Source organism: Syngnathus floridae, chromosome 16, assembly GCF_059516105.1.
Source record: "Syngnathus floridae isolate MCC-2025c chromosome 16, RoL_Sflo_1.0, whole genome shotgun sequence".
Lineage (NCBI taxonomy): Eukaryota > Metazoa > Chordata > Actinopteri > Syngnathiformes > Syngnathidae > Syngnathus > Syngnathus floridae.
Window position 1 is genome coordinate 6590119 of NC_142428.1, and position 23661 is coordinate 6613779.

Genomic DNA, 23661 nt, shown 5'->3' on the forward strand with positions numbered 1-23661 from the left:
CACTCCCACACAAATAAGTGTGTACTTTCTGGTTGACACACAGAAACATGTTGTTTGTTGCTGCGCTAATTGATTCCACCCTTAAATGTCAATTATTCAACCTCCTTGTTGACGTTGCGTGAGAATATAAATCTTCATGTAATCATTTTTTACTATGACAATGGAGTCCAAACTTTGGTGAGTAATTTACCAACAGATTGCTTATGCTCACACAAACTCGTGAAATTATTTACGAGACCCTTGTGAGAATAAATGGTTTGGCCTGGGGTCCCTTATTTGAGACTGGACACAGAACAAAACATGGTGATTGGTACTTCAGTGAAGGTCTGCGTAATTGCAGTTTGGCATTCCCAAATTTGCATTTTTTTTTTTTTTACCTATGCTTTGTTATTTGCTGGAAAATGGAAAAGGCATAATGAGTAATTCAATTCATAAGAACTTGCCTTGAGGAACCGAGGAGAGCTAACGTTTGAGATCGGCGAGAAATTAAAACAACAATCCTGCTGGGGACTAAAGTGAAAACGGAATTGAGATGAAAATGAGACTGGTTGATGGAGTTATTTCATTTTGCTTCCCATTCACTGTCTGAGGTGACCTGGCAGGCATTGAACTCGCAATTGCTTGGAGTCTAAATTTGTATGTGCACGTGATGAAATACTGTCACGTGAAAAAAACTATAAAGTGAATTAAATTCCCCCCAAGGGAGAAAATTAAAGCATCCTCTACTGTAATATAAACGAGTGCGCCTAATGTTTATGCAAAAATTGGTGAGATTTAATTCACGTTTCGTCCCTCAAATGTCTTTACGACAACGAATTTCTACAAAAACAACACTTTTGACAAAATTCTGTTTGTTTCTTACCCTGATATTTTTTAATTCACACAGGTCGGCCTCATGAAAATGGACAAGGATTAATATTTCCACACTACCCAGCAGCCTCAACCATTCAATTTGAAAACAAGACTCAGCTGGAAATGCAGAAGTGAAGGCTGTTCATTGAATATTGATCCACAATCATGAAGTCTTATCGGCTTCTCAGTGACGATATTAAAGATGAACAGAGGTCGCACTGAAGTTTTATGATTGAAAGCGGACACTCGGAGTCAGTAACGCTGATGAGGTTGAATACATTGCACAGCTCAAGATCCAAATCAATCTGAATCCAATCACTTTGAGTTTATCACTACAGTTTATATGCATCATGAAGAAAAGTCATCGATGCTAGCCAGCAGGATATATAAGTACAGTGCATCTTGTAGGACCATTAAAAGAGAAATGGCACCATGAAATAAGTCCAGATGAGATCATTTGGTTGCACATAGATTCACTGCGAGGTCTTCCACAGAATGTTATGGGATGTGTCGTTAGTGATTATTGCTTGGAATGTCATGGTCATACATCTTGGCACCGGGCGTCCTGCATGTATCGTGAAGAGGGGAGGAGAAAGAGAAAGGGGGGGAGAGAGAGAGAGAGAGAGAGAGAGGGAGAGAGAGAGAGAGAGAGAGAGAGAGAGAGAGAGAGAGAGTTAAAGGGGAGGGTGATGAGGAGGCAAGAGAGCACAGAGGAGCAGAGGGTCCTCCTCAGATGATGTCCTAGAAGTATCCCAGTGGATGGGGAGCGTCTCATATGGATTGTATGGCGTCACTTCATGGAATCCTGAGAGATTATTACGTGTGGATTCCTGGATTAAAAATAGCATGTGGAGTTTTTTTCTTCTTTTTGGCGTGATCCAAACATATGGGTTAGATGGCGCTAGGGATTCGGTAGGACGAGTGGGATATAGTTGTAGGTGACATTTGCAACCCCGGCATGGCTTTACCGAACTCACCGGGATCCTCCGGAGGGAGCAAACCCGAGCCCAGCGTCATCGACCTGGGTACCATCTTCGTTGATTCTGACATCATCTTTGGATTTACCAGTCACTTGCTGAAAAGAAAAAAGAAGGTAAGAACGCCCCGAGTCACTCAGACTAGGCGTCGCCGTGTTGCGCTCAGCAAGTGGTGCTCAATATTTGAAAATCCGAACGCGTATCACTGATTTACTTCACTTTTCTTGTTTTCAAGATAGCAAACTTAACTTTTGGGGTTTTGTTGTGCAATTAGCAATATTCAACTCATAAAATATTTGTCTTTTAAACTTATGCATGGATAAACTATATTAGTAAGACGTGCGGAATAGTGGACCAATTAGAAACAAGTGCATTGGCCGCGTTCAATTTGGATGATTGCATATTATTACACAGTACGGAAAAATTTGGTTATTTTAAAGAACGTAATCAATCATTGCAAATCCAAATTTTGATAAACATTTTATCATATAAAACGGGGTAAAAATAATAATAAAATAATGTCGCCACTTTACGGGAGCCATTCGAGGGCACCATGGAGTTCTTCGATGTTTCATGAGGCCGTCTTTCCTAACGTCATCCCACCATGAAATATTCAAAGTTTACTGATAAAATATTTAAACAGCTCAGACCTCACTTCATTGCCGCTGCTCTCCGGCTAAAGTGATGTTACTGCCTGTTTCCAGATGGTGGCGCCAGAGTAACGCATTTAGGCGCACGGATGCTTGCAGGGCACTCAAGTGCGCATTTTGGGCGTCATTGGATAACTTTTGTAACAAACAAAAAAAACGTGGAAACTAAATTACGACAAATTTATTACATTCAATTGATTAATGTTGTATCCTTTTATTGTTTGTATTTTGGAGATCTTGGTTTTAGAACCAAATTGAGGGAAATACATGCAATTTATTTTAAGGATTTCCAATATCACGCATTTCATTTCGTTGAAAGGTAAATGAGGCGACATATTTGATGCCATTTCCGTGCCCTGAGTTTACATTGATGCTATAGGCTACTTTTAGCCCTCCCATTCCGAGACAATAATACCGCCTCTCGCGCACCACCGAGCACGCACGCACGCTCCTGGCCCCTGCAGCGCACTGCTTCCAAACTCCTCGGGACACCTTCACAAGTAGACACCAACAGATGACAGGTCACCGTCAAGTCATCAATATGATTCGACCACGTCTTGATCACAACCTTTGAATCGGCTTATTTTAAGTCGTTAAGGTGTATTGCTTAATATTTAAAAATGAATGCATATGGGGACGGTCAGTTTGCGCTTGACGGAGGGGAGCATCCAAAAGTAAGTGTTCAAATACGGGGTTCCATTGCACTAATTCTAAATCATGCTTCCTTTCAAACACCTGCTCATTTATTATCCATGCAAAAGTTGTGTCACTTGCAAGGACAGGTGAAACTAACAAAACTTTTTCTCCGCGCTGAAGTTGGAGGGATGTCCGACTGGAGAGTCTCCGGCCACCCCCAGGAAGAGGCTCCTCTCTGCGGAGGACGCGCGCTGCAGCCTCCGGCCTGCCCCAGAGGGCGCCGGCTCTGTTTCTGTACCCGAGACGGAGGAGAAGGGAGGCTTTTGTGACACTTGTCAGAAGAAAGTGTCCGAGTTGAGGAAACTAGCGTTAGCCCTGGCTGATCAAACCTCATTCAAGGTAGGTCATCCATGATTCATAAAAATAATGCCTTATATAGGTGAATTTAATCTTTGAATTCAGATGTCCAACTGTTTGAGGACTTTTTGCACAACTGCTCTCTCACAAAAAGCTGAATGGCAAAATTCACAACAGGTGTTTGCTCCATGAATTGAATAGGATTCTTGAATTATCCATCCAGCTTCTCTTTACAGAACAGCAAATTGTGCAAAAAGCACTGAAACATACAAATTCAAAGATATTAAGCACCTGTAAAAGTTTTTGGATCATCCTGAAATTTCTGCCTAAATTCCCAACTTTTTGCGTGTAATGTTCTCTTTGCTCCCACGTTGTAAAAGTCGAATGTATAATAATCATACCTTTGTTTATTGAGTTGTTTATTGCCATGCTTAACTTCAAAACCGGCCACGGGTGCCAGAAAAGATTGCAGATTTTGAAAGTGAGCCATTGTTTGTGCCAAACAATGCTTATCTTTTCATTTTGCTGTTGGGTCTAAGGAAGGGGGCAGAAGGGGGGTTTGAACTAAACCAGCCACTTAGTTTGTAGACTGAGGAGGAAGTTATGTCCCAGTCGACCTTCACTGTGCATTGAAAGTGTTCCTGTGCGGCTGCTAGCACAGTTCCCACCACTGTTAAATATAGGCTCCGAGACCACTGTTGTTGTGACGGGCTGCTATTGCCCCTCGGCACGGTCCGTCTTTTGTTGTCCCATTTTTGGGAGGCAGTCTCAAAAGTCAGATTGGGTTACAGCCCTCCAAGGTTCTCCCTCATAGCAGCTGATGTTCATAAAGGGGCAGGTATACAAGGGGCACCTGGACTTAAGTTCCAGACATCTGCATGGGTGGTCCCTGCAAGGTGCATATCAGATCCATATTTGGGTATCAGGTACGACACATTTGAGTGCTATTCTCCCATGGGAACTGCATCACCCCCCCTTTTTTTTTTTTTTTTTTAGTGCAGGCCCCTTCAACAGCACTTTGTGGCCTTCACCACTGGAAGATCCCCATTTACTCTTGTTGATAGCTAAATTGGACCTTAATTCCGGGGGTGGTCAATGGTGATGGCAGGGTGCTTAAAGTTGAGTACGCTCATAGGATCCTTAATGTATAATGAAGCCATTGTCTATGTGAGTTTAAGCTGCTCACCTGTTGACCCTCACAGTGAGGACACAGTTCTGGATGATTGCTCCAAATTGCTTCCTCCGTGGCAGGAATAAGGTCACGAGGGCAACTTTGGGGACGACATTTGGAAGGCTTTTACCTGCTGGGTTTGCCAGTGTTGTGTCTGCGGCTAAACTCGTATGGAGACTGTTTTCCAAAGTCATGCCTCCCCCCTTCCTCTTCATCCGCTGGCTGACCCGTTATTGTGAAGAGGAAGTCGGCTTGCTACCCAGACAACCCCCCCCCCCCACAGTTGTAGCCTTATTGTTTGAATATAGAAGTAGTGCCGTGTCGCAGAACATTCAGGGAAGAGTGTTTGTTTTGTTACGTTATAAAGGCAAATTAATGTAAAAATAATAATTCATGACAAGTCATAACAAACTTGGGCGGATTGCTGAATGCGCTCTTTAAAACCAAAGCAGTTTGTTTTAGCTACATCGAGCAAAGTCGTGTATATTACTTTGTTCTATTCCATTAAATTATTGTGGCGTTGATACCTTAGATGCTGATTTAACATCTTACAAAATATATTCTGGTTGAATAGCAAATTGTATGGCCTCCAGACCATTTGAGTATGAGGTTTCCTCTTTGTTGGAACACAGCTCTGATGTAGATGCGCTAAATGCAAAAACAATTTAGTTTGACCCAGAGGGGAAAACCACACTAACGTATCTTCTTTGTTGTGAGCCTGTGTCCCCAATTATTTATTGGCTTCCACTCGATGGGTACCTGCAGGGAGCAACCCAGTTAATACAACCACTGGGACCTTTGAGTTCATTTAATGTTATGCAAATTTGAGCGTTCATACAATTGTTTTTATATCTTTGTTTTGAGACTGAACCCACCACCAGATGATTGAAAATGTGCAGAAATTGTTGAGGACACCTCCATCCCCCCCGCCCAACCCGATCAAACGGAAATTCATCCGCTTGTATTTGCATAATTAAAACCTACGGGTAAAATTTCAATAGAGAGAAGCGCATTCGCTAAATGTGGACTAAGCTTAATGTGGCAGGACACGGTCACCAGGAATTACGAGAAAAAAAACAAAAACAGGGCCATATACTGTAAAACTCCAACTTCAAAGTAGCAAATTAGCGCCTTGCAGTAATCACAGACTCTGCAGACAGGACCTTGTGGTTGGACGGATAAAATCCTCACATGCCAATTCTGGCTTTCATTCCTGTTTTTGTGTGACTGTCCTCAGCTAGCCCATAAAATAAAGTCAGGAAAATGTCCGTGACCACCAAAGATGATTAGGGTAGTTTGCAGCTTGGACTAATTCGATGCCCATGGCCAGGCTTGAACGGCATAAACTCCTCGGCCACGGTTAAGTCAAGTCAAGTCAAGTCAAGTCAAGTTTATTTAATTCATATAACCCTTCACTTGTACAAAAACTCACAATTACTGCACTCAATTAATGCACTTCTGGTGTATTTTTTAAAAATCCAATACTCTGTCAGCCAATTACTCAATTGAAGTGCAAAGTCAGAGGAGTTTGAACTGAATAGATTTTTTTAAGTGTATTTAAAAGTTTTCTGTATATTAGCCCCAAGGCAAGTGTTTATTTCCCAAAATGTTGAGTGATTGCTTTGTGAAAATGTGCTTGTGTAAGGGTTTTAGCCTCGTGAGCATTTGGTGGTTGCAGACACTGCAGGTCAATGATGGAGTCAGCAGTGTTTAACACCCTCTCATAAACTGGGCTTCATGAATATAAATGCAGTGTTGAATCTTGCGAGTTGAACCAGCGCACTAATTCATTAATAGAGACCTTCCTGCAGAATTCCTTTAGGTCTTTCAAATGTGAATTAGGTGGAGCTGATCCACAGGAAGCTCATTTGAATCAGAATGTGAGTTGGGTAAAAGCAAAAAAAGCTAGTAACAATTGTAGAGAGAAGCCGATGTGTGCACAATGTGTCCAAATTCATCACGGGCTAAAAGAAAAATGACCCGAGTCTCATTTTCACATGTGACAATTGTAATTTCACTTCCCTGAATGTACGAGTGTAATTTCACGAGCGTAATTACCCAATCAATGCCTCTCTTCCCATACACAGATTTCAATAGCTGTCACTCAACAGTGTTTGGTTGCCATGGTTGAGAATCCAACAAGGACGTTATATTGTTGTTCATGCACAAGTGTTTACAAGCAGTGTTACAAAGAAGCGACTTCTCCAACTCTCAAGAGGAGGAGGAAGGCGGGTTATACAACTCTCCTTAGTCCAGCAACCTCAGATTTTGATTACCTTCGACTTTCATCGCCTGGAACAGGTGTAGGCTGCCAGGTTGGCAAACAAAAGGACCAAGTGATTGGCAGCTCGATTGAAGAGAAGGGGGTCAGAAAAAGTTTCCAAAACACCTTCGGTGATAAAACTTGAGCAGATTTAAAACAGAATATGGTCTGCCCCTGTGGTTCTGAATGTGGGTCGATGTGTGTGCGAGGAGATGAGAGATGACTCGAATCCCTTCGTGTCATACTGTGGGACTTGTGTTTTACGGCATGTGTCTTTGTGGGAGCGTCGAGTGATAATGTGGTGTCAAGTGGAGCGCAGACCTCAGACATCACTCATGGCTCTCCACTGCTCTGCCGTGTTGTATTTGTGAACTCCCGCAGCTGCTCACTGCCAATTTACCTCTCCACTCAAATTCGATTGTTTACTCTTTGTGCAGCTGCCCGCCACATTTTCATGCGGTCCATTTTTTGGATGCTTTAGTGTATGTGTACATATTTTTTATTTTTGTCGGTTAAATTTTTTTTTTTATAGTGTGCATAAGAATAGGCCTTTCTTAAAGGTCTTGTTGGTAATGGTGGCAAACCTAAGGTAACGTAGCATTAAAAATGTCAAATGGTTGGCTTCACTAACTGCGCTCTGCAGTGGTAGAGTAGCATGAAATTAAAGGCTCACTGGAGTGAACACGCGTTTTATTGAGTAAAGCAGGTGGTTGAGATTCTCCGGCGTTGGGGGATGCTTAAATATTCCACATTTCTCGACATTAGAATCCTTTGTAATTGAAATTCTGGTACCTGCACAGGTAAGCTGAGCTATTCTTACCATTTTGCTCTGCTGCATTCCTGTAATTGTCAAGGCTGTCTTGCCTTATTTATTCATTGACAACAAACATGTTAAGCCGTTCTATTATCCTTACAACTATTCAGCAAGCCGTTCAATCAAGGTGTGTGACTTGGGATCAGGCAACTGTATCATTACCTGTAATGAGCTGGGAAGGCGCCAAGCAACCATCACACCATGCAACTTCATGCTTGGGTGGGAATATGCAAATTTTTAAATATTAACCTAAAACAAAGATTTTGTGATGAAAGAAAGAAATCTTAATAAACAAAACGACAGATCTGATGATTAGATAATACACATTCCAGCGCCATCTACATGATCTGGTGTCTCTCTGTTATCTTAGAAAATAGATAGTCCATCCTCTGGAAAGTCATTAAATCTGTAAAAAAAATAGCCTGCATATGTTGTTTGACAACAGTGTTTTTATATAAACACTAACTAACATGGACATTGCAGCAACACGTGTATATTTGACCTTTTTGTCATTGCTTACGTGCTTGAGGAAGGCAAGCCCTTGTGTTTGCTGGTGTTGGGTGCAGGATCATGCGTAACAAAAGAGCCAGACTGGACCCAAACAATGGCGCCAATGGCGGTCTGGGCTGACAAGGATATACGTTACAGTGTCGATGCGTGAATGCAACAAAAGCCCAAATGTCAGCGAGGAAAGTACACAAACACGACAAGAAGTGCAACAAGTGAATTCATCAGGATGACTTTTACATATTGGGTGAATGGAACGATTTGTTTGCTGATTTGCTTTTTCAGCTCAGCTCCATAAGTCAAGTGAGATGTGTACAATGAAGGAGGACAGTCCATTATTTAGTCTGATTCCGGGTATTGAAGAAACATCGTTGTGATAAATTTTCATGGTGCTTCATATATACTGAAGGAGCACGGTGCAGGAGGTAATCTCTTGCTGGCTCCATAAAATGTACTGCATTGAAAGCAGGCCTTGTGGTAGCAGACAAATCACCCGGCGAATAGTGAAGCGTTGAAAGAGAACGCCAGTTTTGTTTACGCCTGACAAGATGGATATGCAGACGGCAAACTGGGCTTTCCGGGCGTGGTTCTCTCGCTCAAGGCAAATAGTCGATCGGGCGTATGATGCCTAACGTGCCCTTGAAATTGCGATGTTTGTTTTGGTCTTTGGCAGACGTGAATGGGAGCTCTTGCTCACCACTTCGGAGGGTTGCCACGCATTGTTTGGTGTCCTCTGGCGTTTTTGAGACAGTAGCAAAGTTTTTTTTTTTAAATCGATAAAACTGAAAGCAGAAGAATGCAGATATATTCCAATGGCAGAACAGAATTAATCTGATCCAGTAGTAAATTTAACACACACTAGGGATTGGTAAAAGCAAATTTATTCTGTCAATTGTTTTGAATTGATTGCACATCACACATCCAGAGTCGTTTAAGGAGCTTGCTAGTGCACACCACAATGGGCACTTTCTGTGCCAATGCCACCCTGCAGCACAAATAGGGCAATAAACAAAATGAGCGACAAAGAAAAAAACCAAGTCCTTTTAGACCCAACAAAATACAGAAGGAATTCCTTTTATTTTTTTTTGCTTTGGAGCTGCTAAAGGATGCATATTTTCTCATCATTTGCGCACGAAGTGATAAAAAAATAAAATTAAATAAATAAATAAATAAATAAATAAATAAATAACATTTTGTTTCTGTTTTTAGAATGAGGGGATGTTCTGGTGGGGAATAGCTAGCTCCATCATGCAGTCTATCCAGGGCACATGAATTGGCAAGTTCTGGTTCCGTATTGGGGGCCTCTTTTGTTCTGGTTGACTGGGATCCCGAATTCATTTCCAACTTAGTGATGTCATTCTTCAATCATCCCCAACGCATTGGTGGTAAATGATGATGACATGACACTTGTGAGTTATAGCAGAGGACATTGTTTCACTTTTGATGTAATATAGTAGATAATTGGGAATCTAATTTATTTTCGAGCAAAATTAGTCAAGATATTCTTTTCAGCGACATAAACAGGGCTCCATAAATCCTGGCACGGTGTGAAAATGCCAGTCAAAGTTCACGCCGCTCATGTTCATTTCATGCTTGACTGTCCTCCTCTGTGAGTGAAGATGAGTGTGCGTATTGATGGCGTGCGAACGTGCGTGTAAGTACCTGAGGAAAGAGAAAGAGACCAAGCCCATTTTCCCATCATCCTTTCCAGTCTGCCTAAGATGTCATCCATCTTTCTCAGCTTAACTGCCAACCAATTTATGATTGCATTATTGCAGTCATTGTTATATCCTCATCCTCAGCACATGGGGCTTACGGGGGTCTGCTTAATGGGAATGTGAATCATTTGCTCTCCGATACCGTAGTGTGCTTATAGCTTCAGGGGAAAATTGACATTAGACATTGCATGAACTGTTTAGAGTGACTCATTTATATCATTATCTGTTGTAAGACCGAGCTTTCACAAGTATCATGAAATAATAAGGAGACACAGAGCTGGGTCATCATTTACAGGCTAAAATTTAGAATTTTAAAATGCTTCAAAAAATGTCTAAATAAATCTGTGGTTATTTATTATTATTATTATTATTATTATTATTATTATTATTATTATTATTATTATTATTATTATTATTATTATTATTATTATTATTATATGCTGTTTGTATCTGGTCTTAATGCTTCTGACCATGAATATTAAATACATTTTATATTTATATATTTTTTTTGGGACAACCAGAACAACCATTCACGAATATCAATCCATCTGCATACAAACAAGACAAGTTGAATGTATCCAGAAAGTTTAAGGGTCAAATCCATTATGAAACTGTAACCTCTTTGGTGGAGTAAAATGTTTATGAAGGCCTTATTTGTAAGCTTCTACATATAGAGTGCAGGAAGAACGTGCCCCACTATGCTGTTTTGTTTCACTACTCGAGTGATTTGATTTCTATTGCTTTGCAATTTGCATGCTGACATTTGAGAGGAAATAGCATAGCAATGCATTCCATAAAATGACAGCAAAGTCATTTTTATTCTGCTGCAAAAACAGTGAATTTCTCCTTTGCTGAAAAGGTCACCCTCATCTGTATGGATTTTCACAAACGATTTATTTCTCAGGAAAAAAAAGTCAATTGGCTTGCAAAACCTGGATGGTGTGTGTAAGACATGATCCTGCTGATTTTGACTTTGAATTTGTCTTGGACATTATCAGACAGCAAAAAACATGTTTGATAGTACAGTGAACAAACTAATGCGATTCATTTAGCATTAAATCAATGATAATCCTTGAGAATTGCTGCCACCCAAAACCAGTCGACACTCTTGACGGAACCTCACCCAATAAACCTTCCATGAACTGCCTCCTATTAATATATCTATCCTTTATGTTTCCCATCTTGTTGCTGCTGCTCTATTTTATGATGTCACTCTCCGCTACCGGAGAGCTCTGGGCCACTTTATCTCCTTGGTGTGTGTCAGGCACTTAAACTTAAACCTCTCTGTTTATGAGCCCCAATCTGCTGCTCCATCCTCACCATTTGTGGCTTACCATGACTACAGCATCGCCTATAAAAGCACTTGTTGTGGGAACTTGCGGCGTACGGCACAAACTGAGCGATGTCCGACCAACGCGGCAATATATTTGCGTAAATGTGTAGCTCTGTATTTATTATATTATTATTATTATTATTATTATTATTTTATTTCTCATCTAAAATCTATTATTTATTTATTTATGTATTTATTTATTCTTTTTTGGTTATATCTTGCTTGCTACTCTTTTAGTTTATATACGTATATATATATATATATATATATATATATATATATATATATATATATATATATATGTTTTTTTTTGTCTTTTCATTTGTGTACAGTAATCTTATTTTTTTTCTTGCTTGCTACTCTTTTAGTTTATATATATATGTTTTTGTCTTTTCATTTGTGTACAGTAATCTTAAATAAAAATTATAAAATATAAAAATATAAATTAAAATAAATAAAATAAATGAATTTATTTATTTATTTATTTATTTATTTATTTATTTATTTATTTATTTATTTATTAGCTTAATGAGCTGCTTTTACCCACCACCTTAAATAAGGGGCGTTCCGGGACATATTTAAAGCACTGATCTAAAGAAACAGTAATCTTACTTGAGTGCAATTTTTGGCCAGTCCCCACACCTCGGGCTATTTGGAACGCGTTCAGTGCTGATGCTTTGCTGGGAAACATCTAAATATGTTGAGCTATTTACTGCTCTAAATGAACCCATCCCACAGAATCATGGCTGGTATGTCTTTGAACATGTTTTTGCAACACGGAAATGCTTTCAAGAATCAAACGATCCATGAAGAAGAGCAAAGCACGGTGAGCTTACCTGTGCATGTGGTAAATGTGTCATGGCCACACTGTTTGGAGCCATTTTGACCCAGCTCACCTCCCTCCATGACCTCTACAGATGCAACTTCAGAGGCCAAAGCTGCAAAAGGGCATTCTCACTGCAAGTTCAGACAGCCAACGGGGTGTAAAATTATATTATGTGGACAAACTTGAATGTGTGGTTTTATTTGCACGCAGCGTTTTACGACTTGCACTTTAGTGTGACTTTGAAGCAGCGCCTTAGTTTCCAGGGCAAGTTCCACAACAAACCTCTGAGCTTTGGCCTGAACTTCAAATCGTATGATTGCTCAAAGAGTCAATTTTATCCGAAAATTTCCTCCCTCCTTGTCTGCATTCCACAGTGTTCACTACTTTCACACGGTCATTGCCACATGCGTCTAGCGAGACCTCGCCCCCTCCTACTTTCTGGCCATCCGCTGACCCCTCAGCCTCTATTCGTCCCACGCTGGGCATTTTGTCTTGGACTCTTTGTGAGTTCATTGGAGAGGTGAATACAAGGCACACTTGAACTCCCCCAGAAATGGACGCCGGAGACTACGTTTGAACTGGATTTGACCTTCTGGACCACGTTGTTTCCTCACACACAATCAGGCTTTCACACATCCAAAGCCAATTTAGCGATCCCTTGCTAGATCTTGATAGTCGTTAAGTTATGGAAGGTGCTGTAAAAGCCCTACAGTAGCTATTGAAAGTCACCATGGTACAATAGTAGATGGAGACTCCCGCAGTCCCTGCTCAATGCTTAATTAGCTCATAAACAAAAGCGAGCGGGGGGATCAGAGAGGGCAATCAAAGTGGTTTGTTCGTTTGAGGTGCTCTGGCCATCAACAAAGCTTCTCTAATAGCCCCGTTCCTCCATCCTTGTTGTGTTTCACTACAGTGCTCTTCCTGCCTTAGATAAAAGGACCAAATTCCAAAAAAGGGCCTCGGACAGAAGACTGTCAACATACACACCTCCCTTGGCCTTCAAAGCACGGGCCCCCTTCCTCTTGCTGCTGGATAGTGACATTGCTTCTCGGCCCACGTCCGTACCGCGGAATATTTGGTTCCCTGTGGTGGCTGAGCTAGCTTTCATGTTTTTGTGACTTTGGTGGTCTGTTTTTATTGACTTCCTTTGTGCGTCACCGTTTTTGACTGGCACAAGACCTAGCCAGCGTGTGTCTATGAGCCACAGTAGCTCAGTGCCCCGTATTTGTTATTACCTCACCCAGAAAGAGGTCAAGTTTTCTTTATTATAGGTTTGTCCCGAGACTTGTTTTGTTTTTAATTTTCTGGCTCCAATTGTTGCTTACTCACAATTTAAAAAAAAAAATGGTATGTACTCTTCCAAGTTTGTTCTTATGATGCCTTTGTTAAAAACCACACTCGTGACATTATTTTGGATTTGAGGTCATCGCCAGTCCACCTCAATTCTAGACGGTTCCACTTCTATGTTGTGTTTTTGTTTTCAATCAATATGCTTCAACTTGTGTGATTTTACAAACCGTTTTGCACATACAGAAATGTGGAACTTCAAAAGCAGCAAAATTCCAACGTGCAGGATATCGGTCAGTATAAATGGGAGCGGTTCTGGTGCTGATCCAAATTAGAATTCAGTCATCTTGCTGGTTTTCTTCCTGCTTCAGGCCCTTTAAATAAAATAGATGCCCCATGCTGCATGTTTGCAGGCAATCACTGCTTGTTTGTGTGGCTGTGTTATCATTGCCTGCTTCCTGTCAAAACAGGAAAAGTCAGGGGTGAAAATGGAGCCTAGGAAAGTGCTGCCCTTCATCTGGGCTGGCTTGAGCTCAGGCCCCGCCTGATAGTGACCCTCCTGATCGGGAAAAACAGTTCAGGTCCGGGGTGTAACCCGTAGCCATGGTGTTATTTTGGAGCACTTTCAGAAAGCCTCACGAGGGATGCTTCATTGCTTTTCCCCAACTGTTGACAAAAGTCTGGGTCATTTTTATCTCCTAAAATACTACAGGCAGCGGAGTGACGGAGATCTCCCACCTGACCTCGTATGATTGAGGTCTCTGTTTAAAAAAGGAAATCCTTTTTGACTTTTGATAATCATGAAAATGAGATGTTGCTTTTCTCTGGATGGAGCTCCAAGCAGTCCTTCGTTGGACTTCATCTGTCTTGTGCTTTTCATCATTCACATTAATGAAACACACACCCGGAGATAATATGGAGAACATTCCAGTCTGCCATCATTGCACCTCAGGCAGTGTATTAATGGCTGATGGTGGAGCAGGTAAAAGGCTAAACGTCTGCTGTGATGTGGCGAAAAGAGAATTCGCTAACACAGTGTGTAGCTGGCTCATTAGCGAGTTGGCTAATTATTGACGGGTGAAAATAAAAACCATCTCGCATTCTGCCTCGAGTCACAATTCACTCGATTCGACTGTGGAATTCCGAGAGGCAGACAGCCGTGCTACTTTTAGTTCTTTTACGAACTTTCCAAAAAAGAGCCTGCTGCTTACACAAGAATGTTATTGTTCGATTGACCAGAGCGTTTGCGTTTTACACAACAATGTCTCTGGAATTGAGTAAGGCAATATGTTAGGAATGAGAAAAAATATAAATGCATAAACAAGTTAAGCACAAACTGAAAAGCTCAAGATATGGGAGGGGATGGTTCATTTGTCTTTTCTTCACAGTCATTTTGGTGATGTTCCAGCGCTCTGGCAGGAGGCCGCACTGACGCTGACCTCTATGAGTCGCACTATTAGTTACCCTTTGACCTCTCAGTGTGACAACCAAGCAACAAGCACGGACGGAGGCATGCTTGCGCATCTTCAAACTTGCTTTACATACAGATGTGTGTGTGTGTGTGTGTGTATACACCTACAAAATGTGATGTCAGCCCTGAAAAGAACAAAACAAAGAGAGGGAGGGGCCAAGATATGCAGCCCCATTTTCATCTTAGTTTACATAAATATTGTCATTCACACACAGAATGTCAATTGCACTTTCATTTCATGTTATGTAAAAATATTTACTGCTTTGGGTTATTTGTCGACTTTTATGTGCACAATTCAAACTTGTTTTCATGAATTTTCGTGAACTACACTTGTCTTCTGATATAAGAAAGCCATAGCTGACACAAAACCAAGATTTTCATTTATTTTTAATGTTTTAGAATTCATATTTTAATCATAGAATAGCAATTGCGATGTGAGAGAAAAGGTTTAGTAACCTTGGGGAAATATTTCAAATAAAAGATTTTAGCAGGATGCTATTGTTCCCATTCGACAAAAGTAACAAAATGTGCATGTGGAACAAGATTGATAAGCAATGCATTTTGATGCAGAATGAAAATTCCCATTCGCTAAGTGGATTAGTGCACATTATTCTCCATCATGATAGTTCCACCCACTCCCTTATCTCCCGAGTCTCAATTGAATGTGTCTAGACATCTCAATTAGCAAGAAATAAGAGCTGGTTAGCGTTATCGCTTTGTGTTGTTTTCTATCTCTTCTATTCTCACCAGGGTGTACTTTTTATAAAGAGAAAACACTTTCGCATTACTCTTCCGCACCCCCCTGGCTTAAAGACTCGGACTGAATCCGAAATCCCTATTATTAGTGAAAATTGTGTTGACTGAGAGATCAATGCCATGGTAATCTCGAACATGGACATCTTTCATTCCGAATGAATATTCCTTGAACCTCCAGCGGTTGGCTAGTGCACCAGATTGATTCAGCCTTTTGCAACTCTGCTGTTCCATTGTCCTTGTGGACGGGCAAGCGGCTTTGTCACGCACAAAGAATGTCACTTAGTGAGATAATGACTTCTAGAAACGTGCTTGCACAGCTCACCTTGGCATAGAATGAACCGAGTTAACCTATTTTTTTTGCGTTGAGTATTTTGTGTCAGAATTATCAAAAGTTGGACCAAATTTATTAAAATATTTAGCCTTTCCTCTTTCAATCAAAGAATCTATAATAGATTGATACAATTGATACATGATTAACGTCTCATTTAGATTCTAAATGAGACGTTAATTATGTATCATTACATTAACACGGTATATTTTTTTGGTCTGGGTTCCATTTCGCTTCTATGGCGGAGAGAACCTCCAGTAGAGATTCATTGCAGTTTGTTTTCTCTCTAAATAAGTTGTAGAAAAGTGTGAGTGCTCCGTCTGAGTTGGAACAACCCCCTTCAAAACAAACTCCATCTCTCTCTCACCCTCTGGTGTGACAGTTGAGACAGAGGAGAGGCAGGTGGCTGTCATCACAGAAGGGGGGTTCACTGGTTTGGAGGAAACTCTTGAGGCTGGTTTTTGTACTTTTGTGGTGAGTGTTTTAAAGTGGGCTCTTCAATTCAAACAGGCCTTTCAACAAGCTCCAGTGGATGGTTTAGAATACACAATCCTGGTTTACTTTGGAAACTGCCTCGTAGGGCTTTCCAAATGCTTGGAAAGTATAGTGTGTGTTTGATTGTCAGTGTGAAAGACATTCATGTGAACGCCTGTCGTTCATCATGTGTGTGTTATGAGATTTTTTAAAGTTCTTGCTTTTACCTGCAATTTACAGCAACATTTAGGACTCTATTTCTGCAGACAGTTTACTGTGTTGGGCAATTTGTCAGGCTGCACTACACCAGGCTGGACAGAAAATAGACTCGGCCTTAGAGCAACTAAAAGCAGGCCTAAGTTGTGGCGCAGATTCTGCACTTCGCTGATGTGTGATGGATGTTTTTGTGGACATTTTCTTGCGGTTCCTTATAAATATAGTTTAGGCATGCAGACCTATTGCATGGACGCCAGTCCGCTTACCAGTGCTGAATTTAAAGGTTTTGAGAGATGCCACTTCAATTGGCTGGGAATAAAGTCGACCAAGTTCACTTCCACATCGGCGCAAACACCCGAAAGAAAGACTACACTTTGTGCTGGACTTGCCTTGAGCATGAAAATAGGCCCCCTGGTGTCCGTCTCTCCAGCTTGCCTGTTGAATATTTTATTTGTTATAATTTACCATCTTGATTTGTTTTTCGGAGCTCACTCTGGTGGGGTAGAATAATCTACCACGAGAGACATCATCGAGGCAAGAACATTCCAAATAGACCAGTGTGTGTTTTGGTGAAAGTGATGTACACACAATGACTTTTTTAACCAATACAAACAGTTGATATTTTTTCTAAGCCATCAATGAGTTGCACGACTAAGCAGATGCCATTTGAGTGGCCAGTCCTCAGAGTACGATTACCCTTTTTAAAGTCGATGAAAGAGACAGTAAATCCTCTGCTTCAGCTCTGCCGAAGGCAGCGAAAGAGGTCGGGCAAGGGGGAGCGAGGGAGAATGGAAGTCTGTCCAAACAATGTGGAAGGGGCTTGTTTTCTTTATGTGCGTGAGTGAACAGGAAAGCGTAATTAACTGGCCAAGTGGCGAAAGGTTGGAGTGATGGATTGGAGCGGTGCAGAAAGCACATGGGGGGGGGGGGGGGGGCAACAACACACTCACGCGCACTAAAGCTTTGTCCTGTCATTTTTTTAGTACGTTTTAACAGTAAGGTCAGCTACAAGTACCCCCTCACTGCAGATGGACACGCTGGCCACAGGGACCAATGAAGTTCTTGATTGTCGCATTCGAACGCTATTATGGTTTAATCAACACAAGTGAGAGCTTTATTTTTGATGCTGCAATTAAAAGGCTAATTACTGAAGATATGAAAATGTCACGTACAAAACTGTCATATAGCTATGCACGGTTTTAAAGAGAGAAGAAGCTTAGAAGGCCTTGACAGCATACCATTGCCGGACAGGTGGTTGTATCACGTGTTGAAAGTGTCACAAAAGGGAAAACCCGATTTGCATTTTTAGTCAGCAGTTTCTCGACGGTCAAAGGGAGGAGAGGCCTAAATCACGTAGGCACGCAGTCTGACATCCTCGCGAGGGAACAGATGCCAGAAGCTCTCAGATGGGGTTGCTCATTTAAGGGAATACTCACGCAGATATCTGGCGCTCTCCTCCAAACTTCTCCTATTTTGTCTCGGAAAATTTTGCTGACTGCAAGCTGTGAGTATTAGGTTGTTTGTGTTCAAACTGCTATGCCTGCATGTTGTCATTTCTGTTTGGATAGATGTTTGTTTTTTTTGCACGTTAGCTGGCAGTCACGCACTGAATCGATTCCGCAGCTTTATGTGTCACAAATGCTGAAACAGAGATAATTTGACAAAATGTGTGTTGCAGCCTCATCAATATTTGACAGAATCTCAACAAAAAGTATTACATTTTGTGAGGGGAGCAACAAAGAATTGGAAGTTACTTAAGGTCAAACATCACCAGTGCTGAACTACAATTTAGGATATTAATAATAGAAAATATTTAAAAAAAATTATTCTTGAATTTGATGGAATATTCCACAATTACAATATGAAGGTTGCATATAAGCAACTGCATGATAAATATTTTTCCATGCTGAATGTTAATTTACACAACATAGCTCAGATTGAAATGAAACATGAAAAGAAAAAAAAAGTGTGGTCATATTAAATCGGTTTTTATGACTGATTTGTGTAATCTCATCGAGTCACAAGTAAGGCGCCAACATGTGTTTGAAGTGATTTGCAGAGCCGTCCGGCTTTGTGTTCCACTCAAGGCGTTCCCACAGTTGGCAGAATCACACACGAGTGTGACATCCTGAGTCATTGTGTTGCGTGCCTCTGAGCAAGCGGTGGTTAAATTTAATGGTGTGTATCCCACACAACTGCTGTGCCACTAAAAGCTTCACCTGATATCTAATCAGAGTCCACGCTTGCAGGCCTTCCAACCCGCTGCTTTCCTCCAGGGGATCTCGGCACAGTCGTCTCTTTTCAGGTGGCGGAGAGAGTTGAGGAAGCGGTGGGAGCAAGGAGGGATGTGTTTCTTTTATCCTGGGGATGTAATCTGCCCTAATGCTTTGCGCCCACCTGGGGCAAGACCAGCAGCTGTGCTCCTCCATCTCCCACTTGGCTTTCAGGGGGCAACCCGGCTTACCTGTGGGAACGCTGATCATCCCTCGTCCTCAGCCGAAGACCCGGATTGGGCCCCGGCATGTTTATTGGGGGTCAATTCCTTTTGAGTCTTATGGACTTGGTGTGTGGTGCTGGTCAACAGAGTCTTGAGCTAAGTAAATAAAGATGGCTCAAGTCTTGTTCTTTTAATATAGAAAGAAGAGCAAAACAAGGACATGAGGAGCACTGTGTGGTCTTGAGTCATACAATGGAGGACAATCGTGGTCAAATGAAATTGGAAATGGAATTCGAGCCAAAGTGCGATTTAGACTCACAAAATAAATCATGCACAGGGCAAGTCTCCAAAAATATCTGCAGGGTGTGCTGTTTGACTTCCATTTTTTTTTTTTTTAGAAAAGACAAATGCACATAGGTACAATTTTTCTTCATTTTTCTTTCTGCCACCATGGGAAATAGAAGGAAATAGCCTCAACTGGATTTTTTCTTTTTTTTCACAGAGCGCTTTTAGCCTCAACGAAGCGTGCCCTTCACTGAGTGAAGGGAACTCATGCATTTAAAATCGTCGTGACCTTCTGGTGATTTAAGTCAACTCCACATCGGACTGACGTTAAACACTACCTTTCAAATGAATAGATGCATTTTCACTTGATTTCTTCTTCAGAAAAAGATGCAGTAATTGCTTATGATGTGATTTTGTTAAAAGTCTCTCTGTCTGTTCAATCATTCACAAAAGGTTGAGCTTGTTATCATCAGCGTGTATAATGACACGCCATCAATCCCGCAGAGATACATCCAGTTAGATGCTCTGCCCTGGTTTTCATCAAAGACACTGACAAACTTAGGAGAGCTCTGCAGAATCAGGTTTGCCTTCTCCCCCCCACAGCGGTCAACCAAGCTCCTCTCCATAATAAGGCGGCGGCATCTGACTACGTTTTTCCCCGGAGTTTAATAAAGATCAGTGCTGACAGGCAGTAAAGCAACATAACCACCCACAAGCCTCCAGGCAAATGGTCACAACCCGGGCCTTCCTCCTCCATCCGCCCTTCCTGTCTGTCTGTCCTCTTATCTGCACACTGGCTTGAAAACTGAAACCATCTCCCACTTTTGAAGATTCAGATTCTCGCTCGGATTGCCTTCTCCGCTCTTCGTCGGTACGTCCTTCACTTTTATCATTCGCACATCATCCGCCATCATCTGTGTCATCATCCCAAACACACTTGTGGCCGTGACCCTCCGTTCACTCGGCACGGCATAAAGCTTGCAGACAGTTTTACAGGACGAGCCTGCTCTCTAACCTCCCAAAACCTCACTGAATAGCAGATGGGCTCAGCTTTGTGTGTCTTTTTATTAGCTCCCTTAAATCAACACTTAACAATGCACGCAGAGCGGCAGGGGAATTGATTTCTTCCATCTACCCGTGCCCCGAGGTGGGTTTGCCGAAGGGTAAAGGGTGAGCGAGGATGGATGGATGGAGTTAACCGGTTTTGACGTGGCTTCAATTTCTTGCCTGGGAAGCAACGAGGCAGTTGTGATGGGACTTTCACTCACGTCTCCCAAGACCACGTTTGGATTGCAGAAAGTGACAGCTGACTTAATTTGGAGTTTGTACTCATTTTTAGACATCTTTTGGGTCCGATGTATTAGGTGTCTACTGGGTTTGATGTATTAAGTAGCATTGCATTAGGGCACTGGATTATTGTTTCCCCCTCTCACTCCTCGTGATCACCTCCGAGGGTCCGCAGAGCAAAGGCCTCATAAACATTGATGTTTGGTCTGTGGGCTTCTGTCTCAGGCCGTGACTCCACTGGGCTAGAACTCGATGCCCCTTTATGCCTCTTAAGAGACTGTGTGTGTGTTTGTTTGTATTAAAATGTATTCTGTAGTCTAGTTGAATTTGAATAGTTGGCTGCCTCCAGCTTCAGAAGGTGCTTATTTTCACATTTGCTGGTTTCTCATCTGTTTTTCACGCAGAGGCACTTATCATATGTAAATTGTATAGCTTTTGGTGCCAGCTTCACTTCAGCTGTTGTTTTCCTTCAGCATTCCTCCCAAGCTGAGAGGAACACCCTAGGGAAGCCTTTTTGCTGTTGAAGTAAAAAGGACAAAACTTCACTGGACACTGCCTGGAGAAGATGGAGAAGGATGCGACACTTTCAATTTCAAACAAAGCAAAATGCATTAAGATACTGCGGAATTTTAATGAGGATTGTCTTTGGGATGTTGTACTAATCCACTCGAGTCTTATCTTCTTTGTTTTTTGATTGTTTTCATCTTGATCGTCTCCTCAGAATACATAATGAACGTCTGCTCCCAGACGGAATAAAACAGCTGACGTTCCCAGAAAACATTTGTGTGCAAAGAGTTACAACAAAGATTTTAATGTGTCTTTTCTTCTCGCCACAGGACACGGGCTATGCATCATTTCTGTTCGAGCAACTCCACACATCTGGCAGCAAGGAAGGTGCCGTCACCTGCTGTCAGGTGTGCTTCACGCCTCTCCATCAACTGAAGCAGGAGGCTCTCCAGACTCTCAATGCTCCCGTCCTCGCTCTTGGCTCCGACATGCCGGCTTTGCCCGCCTCTTCCTTTCTCCCGCAGCCTTCGAGATTTGCATCCAATGTTCATGCAAATCAACTGTCCAAAGGCCAAACTGCCCCACATTCCAGCTTGGAGAAGGGGAACCTGTCAGGTCCAAAGTCCAGTGTCCAGGTGACAGTGGCAGGAGGGCAATTTAGCGGATCTCTGAGCTCTGTCACCATCCAAGCACAGCAGTACCTCGAGGGCGTTTGGAGCATCTCCAGGGTCAACAACTTCCTCCCTCAGCCAAAACCGGTATGTCATTTAGGTGTCTTTCTAAATACCACAGCATCTTTTTTGATGACTTAATGTCTTTTTAAAGAAGGTTTAATTCCTCAGTGGCAGTTAATATAAAATCTGCTAATGTAAGTCTGACCACTTATAGGTTCCTTTGTGCTTTTGGGCCATAAACTCATCACATGTAGAGAGTAAAGCCACACTAGGGGAATTTTCCAGCAGTATTGAAGGGCATAAACCTTAACCATAAATTTCTGAGGCAACAGATTTTTTTTTCCCTCTTGAGAACACGAGTGTTAAATAAATAAGAATTTAATTGCCTGCAGGAATAATTAACTCTCATTCCTCAGTATTCAGAGACAACATTTTTCTACATTAGAGGCCATCACGCTTGTCTTATGACTCAAGGCCATTTCAAATGTCACATTGAATAAGTGCTGGATAGATCTTTGACGTCAGGGTGGTCAGAGTCCCATCATGCTGTACTTCCTTTATGAGCGAGAATAATTCAACTGAATGTTTTTCAATCAAACTAACCCAGCGCAGAATTTTGCTGGCTGCTAACGTGAAGTTGAAGAACAACCCCATCATTGTCATCTCATCAATTTCACAGTCAAACCAAAGCTGATGGCTTCATTCCCATAGTCTAACTTAGTTAATCAGGTTATATATTTTAATCATATTTGTAAACATAAATTGATTTATTATTAATTCAATTGGGCAAGGACATTTCTGTTCTTTGCTCTGGTGGCTACGATTCATTAAAACCAGATATTTCAGAAAGCCACAGAAGCTCTCGTGGTCCACTGCGCCTGAAGGCAAGAGCTTGAATTCATGATCCCCACTTGGCTCCTTTGGTGAGGAGGGCATGCACTGTTGTGGAGACAAAGAAGTATAGAGTTGCAGTGTTTGAATTGTGCGTGTAGAAAAAGTCTTGAGTGTGTAAGCCAGGGAGGCCAGAGCATTCCCATTTTAGTGCTTCTTGGATCTATTGCCATTCCCTGTTGGGAAAAAAGCACTCCTTGTATCTGGAATAATTATTGTAGTGCTTGGAATTAGAACTATTTGGGCGTCCCTTGAATTGACATTCTTGGCATTGATTTCTTAGAATTTGTTTATTATTTTTACTTTCAAGCCAGAAAGAAAAAAACAGCCCCCCATTTTTTCTTGTAATTAAAAAAAAAATAACTTGACGATTCAGAAATTGCATTGCTGTCATAATTGCCTGCATCTCACTCACTCATGAAAAGATGTTGACTCATTTTAACAATGGATGGTTTTGATGGGTTTGGTTCCCTTTTAAAGATTTTCTGTTTTATTTCAACGTCACCTCCGTGCAAGCAAGCCTTTCTTATCGCTATTTTAAAGTCTCACCTCCATTCGTTTCCATTAGCCATGGAATCATGGGAGTGTGACCACCCAGATTAAGTGGACCTCTTTCACTTGGCCACTAGATCTGTTAACCAGTCAGATCTTCGGTCACAGGAGACTTCAGCCACAATCCCGACAGCAGTACACCAGCTTTGCTTACTTCACACTCTCCATCAGTGGAAATCTCTAAAAATGTGTCTCCCACCTTGCTCAATGTCTTGAGCTATTCATTGGAACCCCTGCTCCCCCACCCTCACCCAAAAAGGACATCAGACATGGGTTAAAGGCTGGAAGGCCAGCTCATTACTGACTCGAAAAAGCTCCACTGACACAGCCTAATTACCTGACAAGGGGATAAATTGGACTTTTCACCAGGAATAAGGAGCCATTCCGGGTAT

The 23661-nt window shown here is 41.7% G+C and overlaps 1 protein-coding gene and 1 long non-coding RNA gene across 4 annotated transcripts in view; one reads left to right on the forward strand and one right to left on the reverse strand.

Moving 5' to 3' along the window:
- Nucleotides 1–867: 867 nt before the first annotated feature.
- LOC148385363 (uncharacterized) lies at nucleotides 868–2556 on the reverse strand. Its single transcript, XR_015863453.1, has 3 exons — nucleotides 2480–2556; nucleotides 1830–1927; nucleotides 868–1417 (listed from the first exon to the last, which is right to left on the reverse strand). It is a non-coding gene; the product is annotated as an uncharacterized LOC148385363 (long non-coding RNA).
- The window catches only part of kif26ab (kinesin family member 26Ab), a 47934-nt gene continuing 25812 nt past the window's right edge, over nucleotides 1540–23661 (forward strand). Inside the window, exons 1-3 of one of the 3 annotated variants that reach the window (XM_088400724.1) lie at nucleotides 1540–1945; nucleotides 3296–3514; nucleotides 21482–21910. In XM_088400724.1, coding sequence (XP_088256850.1) covers nucleotides 1811–1945; nucleotides 3296–3514; nucleotides 21482–21910 — 783 coding nt within the window. In that variant the 5' untranslated portion in view covers nucleotides 1540–1810. Of the gene's footprint in view, nucleotides 1946–2928; nucleotides 3154–3295; nucleotides 3515–18040; nucleotides 18141–21481; nucleotides 21911–23661 lie in introns of those variants that run through there. The other 2 variants (XM_088400725.1, XM_088400726.1) reach the window with 2 other exon arrangements.